An 8,772-nucleotide genomic window follows, 5' to 3' on the forward strand; every position below is an offset into this window, starting at 1 on the left:
ACGAAGAAGAGGGTTGTGACGAATTCGAGGAACTTGACGATGCTGTACGTCTATCGTTTATGATCGGACTGCATGTTGGTATCTGTTGCTCATCGAGACGATCTTCGGTGCGTCTTCTGAGGATTACGATGTTAGCTGGGATGAATCTCAGATGATGCGGGAGGCGAAAGCTCGGTGGTACGACCGAGCGTACGTGCTTGGTCATCCTGTGGACCAGGAAATGCACTGTTATAGTCTTAATACTGGTGCAAGAATTAGTTAGAAGGCAAAACTCCGTACCTTACTACTCTATCAAGATGGCCCTCTCCGTGTATACCGAACACGTATTTTTTGCCCTACCTTGTACATTCCATACTCCATGCTTGATCGGTTGCTTCTTGCTTTTCCCGCATACGATTCTATTTCTAGCTGTAGCACCTAGCGTCTTTGTAAAATGAATGTGGCATTGACATTTAAGCACGGTTTTCTTGACTACAACGGGTACTGAGATCGCAATGAATGTGTGGTATATGCCCCCGCTGGTATGCAGCTATCACCTTGCTCCCCGCTGATCCGTGCCTCTTCGGCCTGAGCGTTTTCTTTCGGTTGATTCTCCATGGCCTTCCTGACCTTGGCCGCGAGCTCTGGCGGCATGACGAACGTGTCATAGTCCGTCAGTGTCCCCTTTCCGCCACTCACGCTGATGTTCTGGAAGTTGACGTCGCCGTGCACTCGGCCCATCTTATGGATGACGCCAAGGCCTTGATACGTGGTGTCAAGAAAGTCAAGGGACTACATTTAGCTGTATATTCTAGCGCTATGGGCGACGTTCACGTACCTTGCATGGCTTCGCCAATGCGGCGGAACAGGCCTTGACTGCTGTCTACGTCCCACAGCGGCCTGAAGATCGGGGAGATGCACACCCGCGTGTGCCCCATTCTTACCTGCTTCGAAGCTGATGGGTTTCCAGTAACCAGGCCCTTGGGATCGATAATCTCGATCAGCCTTTCCTGCGGAACCACATTCAACCTGAGGTGCAAATCGTACACCGTCCCAGGCGCAACACGCTCCCTCTCGTCCGCATCCGCAGGCGATACAGGGAATCTCGCAGCCATGTCGGCGTACGTACCAAGGCGCGATGGCGGCGCTCGTGCGGACGCAAGGCTGAGGAAGTTGTTCATGAACAGCGCCTCCATGCCACCATACAAGCTATCCCCAAGCTGGGAAGCGTGCTCGTTCCACGCCCATGTTGCGCCGATATGCATGAGGTCTTTCCATTTGTGTGGGGGACAGCAGCTCGAGCAGGAATCGGCGGCAGAGGCTGAGTTGCACGCACGGAACGTGTCGGTGATTCGGATACGGGTGTACCGGGGGCACCTTGAAGTGCGATGTGGGCGATCGTGTGGGTTCTGTTCTTGATTTTCTGTTACCTCCTCGGGCTCAAGATCTTGCTGACCGAAGTACGTGAGTGAAGGGATGACGCATTCGTGGATGGCATCGGTGAAGCTTGGGACACCAAGAGGTGCACCGCGTGGTTTGGGCGGAAGTGTGCGGGTTACTGGTCGATATTCAACACTTTGGGAGTCATTCCGTGACTCAGAGCGAGTGATATCCCAGCCTAGCTGCTCGTAGCTTGTATGTACAAAGGACAAGATTGTGCGTGTCGTGGTCTCGACGTCCTATGCAGCATCCCAATCTGAGTTAACGGTAGCTTATATGCCATAGGATTATGGTAGACGGTGACTGAGCGTACCTGAACAACATCAAACATCTTCGAAATCTGCGCACCCTGAGAGTGCACTCGTAGCACACAAGCAGCGGTTCCCTCGATCATGATCCCAAAAGCAACACGTCGTCTGAGATCCCCCAGCAACACGCCCGCGAGACTTTGTATCATCTCGTGCTCGTTTTGACTCTATGGGCGTCGAGCGTAAGAGTTAAGGAAGAAGCAACGCAGGTTAGACCACACGTTCGACAGTGGCATTGCAGGTCCAACAATGTTCAAGAGACGTACCAGCTGTCTCCCGGAGCCCGCGTCGGTGGCCTCATGAAGTCGCACAAACACTGTGATATCTTCGCACCTGGGAGCATCACCTTGTTGGACCAACGTCTCAACGTTGATGCGTACAATGCATGCATCCGCGCCAACCTGAGGACACGCGGCGAGCAAAAAGGCCTCGCATGCCCTGGGTTCTGGAGTCTCCCCCAACCTCGCATGGGCTGCATCGAACAAACAACACAGAATGCGCAGGGGCCCTTTCGCCACGATACTCTCATTGAATGCCATTTTTGAGGTATCAGACCCATCTTGATCTGAATCGGAATCGCCGAGGACAAAGGCGTCGACGCTGGTAGTGTAGACGCTGTAGGCACTGTGAAGCAGAAGGTCGTCCTTGGTTGCCTTGATGAGATCAGGAGACAGCGTGGTCGGAAGTACATCCTCCAAACGGACATGTTTATAGTTCCTGTAGGCCATAAAGGTGGACAAATGAAACGGTGCTGAAAGCGATGGGTGCACAGGAGAACGCGTGAAAGGTACATTGCAAACTGTCAGCGAGAAAATACATCTTATTGTGTTAATGTTGATTTTCATCCATTCACTACATCCCGCTTGTCATCATATGAACCTCAGCTTGATACCCAAGGCCATATAACACCAGAATCATCATCTTGCATTATGAAAGTACAGCTCCACATTTTCTTCCTTTGCCGGATACCTATCTCTGGGTCACCTTTTTCTCTCCTCACGTACCATGTATAACACGACCACGTTTCCCTACTGCACCACAGCGTATGCCAATCTACTCCCAAGCTACTACAGTTGTATGCGCATGCACAATCGAGATTCCTGTTGCTGACCATGCCGTCTCACAGCCCCGGGTACATGAAAGTATCTTCACACATCCACTGACGGGACCCTGTCGTGCTGATACGACGCCGACATTCCATTGCTATCTGACATTGATACCTTTGTACAAATGTCACAGATACCATCCGTCCCAGCCGGTTGTGGAATTACAGTACGCCGACATGCATCCTACGGCATGTTGATGGGGATCGGTTTAGTTGATGAGCTATCTTGGTAGCAGCATTATTGGCTGCAGAGTGCATTTCGTCGGTGGACACGGCCTTCTCAGACATAATGTCAACGAAGTGACGCCGACTTTTATCTTCTCACACCACGCAGCTGGTACCACATGTATGGCGAAGTTATTTGCAGGTGAGTTGCACCCATTAGGTCCGCTGACATGATCGTGATCAGCTAGCTCGACGCCGACCATCAGTGTCAGCGGTGGACGACGACGGTATGCTCGATATACGATCCCACACGTTGTCCACGTCCACGGACCCGACCACCTTGTTCACACCCCCATGTCATCACGCCGCAAGCTTGCAGGACCATCATAGAGGAACAGTGATATATTAACGTGAGCGATGGTTTCCCCAAGTCTGTCCGCCGACCCGGACATCTGCGCAGTGCAGCACGCCGACACTGCGACTTATATGCAGCAACAATGCGATGATCCAGTCCGCCGACGCGACACCGCCAATCTCTACGCCGACTGTCAATGCGGGCATTAGAATCGCATTGGCTTTGTCAACGGACCCGACCTTTTTGTTCATGCCGCTCGTGTTATGACGCCGCATTGCACCAGGACCATCCACAGATGCAAGAATTATATGCAAATGCGAGCAGTGGTATTGATCATAGATGTACGGAATGACGCCGACAGTTTGTGGACGGCTGCGGTCAACACCTCTTTACTAATAATATTATAGTCAATTCTACTTATCAATGACTGACCCGAACATTTCCATATTCCAGCATGCAGCCATTGATATTTGTATGGAGCTGCAATTGACTGAGCTGGTCCGCTGACTCGACCCCTTCCATCACGCCGCCACCCATGGGACGCCGCTCATTGCCCTCCTGCACTGCGCAACCGACTAATATAACAATAGCTGGGATAGTAGTGTCAACCCCACCGCCTCAGACGCCGACACACCATCCGGGATTGGACTGCTAATAAACCTTCACTAATATTGTTGTAGTAAACTTTACTTACACACATGTCATCCGCGGACGCGACCTTCCCCATCCTCAGCGGATGTCCGTCAGCCCGACCTCGTCGGCGCCAACGGCCGTCCGTGCTACCGACCTCCTCGGTCGGCGTCCCCTGCATACACTGCAAGACTGGCACCAGGCAGCTCGTAGCCAATTGACGTTTGAGGCGGAGAAAAGGACCGTGAGAGCATCATCGCGTGGCAAGGAAGACAAGCGAATATACAGGTAATCTAAGGGATATGCGCGCCGACCCACCCCTATGTCAGTGATGCCATGAAACTGACATAGGCCAGTGCAATCTGAGTGGCAATGTCAGCCTCTGCCATCAGCCTCCTAGCGCCGACGTCGTCCCGAGCGTTGGACACGGCGTCAACGGTGTTATTGCCGCCGTGAACGTCGGCGTTGCCTTGATATTCTTCGTTGGCGTCGGAGTCGGCGTCGCTGGCCCTCACCCACACCTTCCCATCCTCTTCATCGTCAGTCGCTTTACAACTGTCAGATGTCACGAATGGATACCTTAGGTGGGGGACTTACAAACAGGGACATATGGGCGGGGCTTTGCCTTGGTCACTGTGCGCTTGCCCTGGACTTTGGTGCCGCCTGACGAGGTCCGCGCCGCCGATGACGCTGTGGACTTCTTCTTGTACTGATGTTCAGGAAGTCCTTGCGTCTTCTTTCTTGTTGCTTGCTTCTCCTGGTCGAGGCTGCACGGCTTCTTGCTGTTGGCGCACCGCTTGCAGGCCTTACCGTCGGCGCGAAGGCACACAAAGCCCCTGGTGCCGCACCTCGTACAAGGGGAAGACATGCGGGTCGCCAGGTGGTCGGGGATCGTTTGCGCGATCGTCGGTCGGCGTGGGGCCTGATCTCGTTCGGTACTGTGGTAGGGATGAGAGGGAGAGGGACTTACGCGTGCCTTAGGTGGACCCTTCGTCTTTTTCGCCGTGCTGGCTTTACCCTTCCCCTTCCCCTTCCCCTTCCCCGTCCCCGTCCCCGTTCCCGTTCCCTTGCCCTTCCCTGTCGCGGCTCCTGTGCGCGATCTCTTCGGCACGGGCTCGTCAGTCGGCGCGCTGGTGGCATGTCGCTTGGCCGACATCACGGTCGATTTCTAGCCAAAGAACACAAACGATTAGTAAAAACATCCGCGTAGGCTCTTTGACTCACCGTTTTGGGGTCAGTGATCACCACTGCGTCGAACTTGAGGAGGGTTTTCGCGTTTGGCACGGTGGACGGGTAGAAACCTGCGGCCTGGGGAGCGAACACGCGGACGGCGGAACACGCGAGGAATGGGGGCGGTGTCGGTGCTCGCGCAGGGGGGGGCGACGCGTCTCTGGCGGTGATGGCGGCGGCGACGCGGGAGGAGCGGCGGAATCGAGGGGGGGCGGACGCCGAAACCTCTGCGATTGCAGGAGGAGATGAGGGAGGTGGGGGGACAAGGCAGTTGTGCCACCACTCGTCGCCACCCATGTCCGCAACCGGCGCCTCCGGTTGCCATTCGAGGCACGTGGTCTTCAGGGCCGGATCGGCGCGGAGCCGATCCAGAGCGGCGCCGATGCCCCGGGAGTCGGCGATGAGGGCGAGGAAGGGGGGTAGAGCGACGATGTGGCGGAGTGCCGCCCACAACGGCACAAGTACGCCTCTAATGTCATCCTGTACGTAGGTCAATAGGAATGAGGTGAAGGTGAAAAAAAAGAGATACAACGTACAAATTCGGCGCGCATCCCATCTTCAAAGTACTGAGTCGGCAACTCGTCTTCGTGGCGGACCGCTGTTTGCAGGCGCAGCTCGGAGATGCCGAGGAACATCTTCGCGAAATCGACCGTGAACGCGACTGGCCACGCGATCTCGAGTTCCTGCGCCCATGGCGGCATTGTAACGATAGGGACGGCGGGGAGTTGGTGTGCCATGGCGTTGAGGCTGGGCGTGGCGTATCGAGTCTTGACGCGATTGAGAATTAGGAAGTCGCGTCAGACGCGGCGCGTCACGCGTCCGCGGACCTATTTGGTAATTATTTACATTTGTTTGTTCGTGCTTGCATTGCGCATGAATCATAACTTCGGCACCATGAACACGCTGTTACTGCATGGCACTCTTTTTCCGTGAAGTCGCTGACTTCATGCGGGCAGCAATGGCTGCCAAACGCTCCTCCAATGCCCTCCCTCCTATCCCATCTCATATTAGTCCGACCTTAGGTAGAAATGCGCTAAAGGCTGTTGATGTGATAGCTGACGCCGATGCATGTCCTGGTGAGCTTCTTTAATCCAAGTTGAATGCTCTAATTGTTTGTAGTGATCATGGATGGTAATATAGAATACCATGCTCAGCATATCGGAGGCCAGCGAGGAACAAACATAATGCGAGAGATTTTTCTAGAGTCTCACAAGCCCACCCTCAGCTGCCCGCTTGGAAACCCGCCGTGGGACAGCACCACAGCCGACCCCTTCACATGCCGAATCAAAGCACGCCGCCCATTCAAGCTTCTTGACGACGGAGGGAGAATCCCGCTCTGGTACCTACCCAACGTGCTAGATGAGGATATGCAGGACAAGGTGTTTCAAGATCTGGAGCAAGTTCACCACTTGCTTACAAAGGATATCGAAGGCGCCGCCTCACCCGAGATGCCTGATACTGCAAAGGGGTGGAGAAGTGCGGCGTACCTTTACAAGGATATCTCTGATTGTATCCGGGCGCCGCCAGGAGGAATCAATGTCTCGCCCGGATGGTATGCAATTGGCCAGAATGTATGTACCCGGTTCTCCTTTGTTTATGTGTTCTGACATGGGGGATACTGACCGGCCTACCACCAATTGTAGAACCCATCTAAGGCACCGACGCCGTCCCATCGGCGCATCGCCAGGGTGTGGGCGTGGGTGTCGGCGTCGAGGGAGACATTCACATTGATGTCTGGAATACTTTCTCTGGTCCATCCTGAGCAGTATGCACAGGGTGTGAAATGCATGCAGAGGATCATAGATAATTCTGATTTACAGGAGTACGCTGAACAGTGGGCTTGCGTCTTCAATGCAGTTACGGCCTTGACAAATAGGGAGACACCATTTCATCGGGATGGTTCAGGCACATTCCCCTGGTATGACATTCTTCTCACTGTCGGAAGGTACACAAGGGGTCAACTATCTTTACCGGCACTGGGTTTAGACCTTGACTATTGCCCTGGGACAGTTGTACCTTTCTGTGGGAATGTCTTGCGGCACGGTGTTCCCCATTGTGAAGGTGAAAGGATTTGCCTTGCATTTTATATGCGAGAATTTGTACATTTGTGGGCAAAGACTGGGAAGGCGGCATGGTCTATGGGTGTGGATGTAAAGTAGTCCAGATACGATTAGGATTGTAGGTAAATGTCATCTTTGTATGTATGCAAGTTAAGCCGTTGTGGTGGCGGATATTCTGATAGTAGGAGGCGGAAGTCTGATATTGCACCATCCCGTAAGGCAACAGCGTCATCTTGGCGTCGGCGTGCAAAAGCCTTGTGACCCGGAGATTTGGCGTCAGAGTTGTCGACACGCCGCTGCCACAAGCGAGATTCGGCGTCCCAAGAGTTGGGAATCCACACCATTTCGTGGCGAAGAAGTGTCAGCTCTTCGCGGCATCGATCAAGTCGGCATCGAGCTCTGAGCCAATGCAACCGTGCAACTGTACATAAAGATACATCAGTGAGCAGTGCGTTAGGCAAGTATTATTAACTCACATTGTTGGAGGATCTGGCTGTCCTCGTCATCACCAAGTGCCTTGTCAATGTCCAATGACCATAACCAAGGGAGGCCTCTGTGCCGATTCCCTCGTTCTGACGGGTTCAAAAGCGATGTACTTGCGGTGAGATCTTGCAGCGTTAGAAGTTTATACTCTTTGACCTTGCTAGGCTTCTTCGCCAAGGACAACATTGCTTCCCTGGCACGGTTGTAATATAACCTGTATATGTTTATCTTCGCTGTCTGCGCATCGACGCGTTGTCGGGCGGCGTCACTTTTATGTTGACTATGCTTGGCATGCCTGACATCAGTCCGATACAAGACTGACTTCTTCCCGATATACTCTCGAAGCTTCTGGATGGCGTCGTGGGCCTGGCCTTTGCGAAGCTCCATCTCGATGGTGATGAGGGGTCCCAGGCCCTGCATCTTGCATTCGTTGCGACCAAAGGCAGACGGTAGCCCGATTGTACGCCGCTCTGGTTGTATTTGAGCGGCGTCACTCTGCTCCTCCTGGTACTCTTTTGCCATGTCAGAGTCGGCGTGGAGCTCACTGTCCCATATTACGTCGGTGTTATTGCCACCAGCTATATCCAGAGTGATGGAAGTGGAGTTGTCATGGCCAATCACAAGATCACCCATATAGGTAGATGCATCCTCTAAAAATGTGTCGATCATTGTGAGGAGGTTACGCCGATCTGACTCCAGCTTAGCTGGGTCACCACGCTGAACACGCCGCCCCATTTCACGGATAAACGTTTGGATCCTCAGCCTATCATTGGATATTCAATATGTGAATCCACGTTGGCAATTGAATATACGCACTGATACTCTTCAATATCAATTCCCAGGTTCATCCAGCGGATAATGTCAGCCATGGGGTCTTTGGCGGCGTGAGTCTGCAATGGCGGGGCACTCGTGTTCGCAGCTCCTTCAGGTTGCATCGAGACGCCGTTCTTCCGCTGCGAATGTGTCTTGGAGATCTTTTCTGAGCATGCCGCACGACTCGGAAGCTTGCCGATCTTG

The 8,772-nt window shown here is 53.6% G+C and overlaps 4 protein-coding genes across 4 annotated transcripts; 1 reads left to right on the forward strand and 3 right to left on the reverse strand.

Annotated features, from left to right (window-relative positions):
* Positions 1-471: 471 nt before the first annotated feature.
* Positions 472-2,480, reverse strand: CONPUDRAFT_141650 (uncharacterized protein; the record flags this gene model as incomplete). The annotated part of the gene is made up of 4 exons (XM_007766288.1): positions 1,994-2,480; positions 1,733-1,894; positions 818-1,658; positions 472-740 (listed from the first exon to the last, which is right to left on the reverse strand). The coding sequence occupies exons 1-4, from the start codon at positions 2,453-2,455 to the stop codon at positions 472-474; spliced, it is 1,734 nt and encodes a 577-aa protein (XP_007764478.1). The 5' UTR covers positions 2,456-2,480.
* A 1,822-nt stretch (positions 2,481-4,302) lies between these two features.
* Positions 4,303-5,949, reverse strand: CONPUDRAFT_69779 (uncharacterized protein; the record flags this gene model as incomplete). Its single annotated transcript, XM_007765966.1, has 6 exons — positions 4,303-4,529; positions 4,580-4,764; positions 4,793-4,920; positions 4,953-5,150; positions 5,207-5,692; positions 5,749-5,949. The coding sequence occupies 6 exons, from the start codon at positions 5,947-5,949 to the stop codon at positions 4,303-4,305; spliced, it is 1,425 nt and encodes a 474-aa protein (XP_007764156.1).
* Positions 5,950-6,909: 960 nt separating this feature from the next.
* CONPUDRAFT_49237 (uncharacterized protein) lies at positions 6,910-7,371 on the forward strand (the record flags this gene model as incomplete). The annotated part of the gene is made up of 1 exon (XM_007765949.1): positions 6,910-7,371. A coding segment is annotated over one exon (462 nt), but the record flags the coding sequence as incomplete, so codon positions are not given.
* An 11-nt stretch (positions 7,372-7,382) lies between these two features.
* Positions 7,383-8,690, reverse strand: CONPUDRAFT_149648 (uncharacterized protein; the record flags this gene model as incomplete). The annotated part of the gene is made up of 3 exons (XM_007766289.1): positions 7,383-7,693; positions 7,749-8,518; positions 8,572-8,690. 3 exons carry the CDS (start codon positions 8,688-8,690, stop codon positions 7,383-7,385), a joined length of 1,200 nt encoding a protein of 399 aa, XP_007764479.1.
* Positions 8,691-8,772: the final 82 nt, after the last annotated feature.

Source organism: Coniophora puteana, assembly GCF_000271625.1.
Source record: "Coniophora puteana RWD-64-598 SS2 unplaced genomic scaffold CONPUscaffold_2, whole genome shotgun sequence".
NCBI lineage: Eukaryota > Fungi > Basidiomycota > Agaricomycetes > Boletales > Coniophoraceae > Coniophora > Coniophora puteana.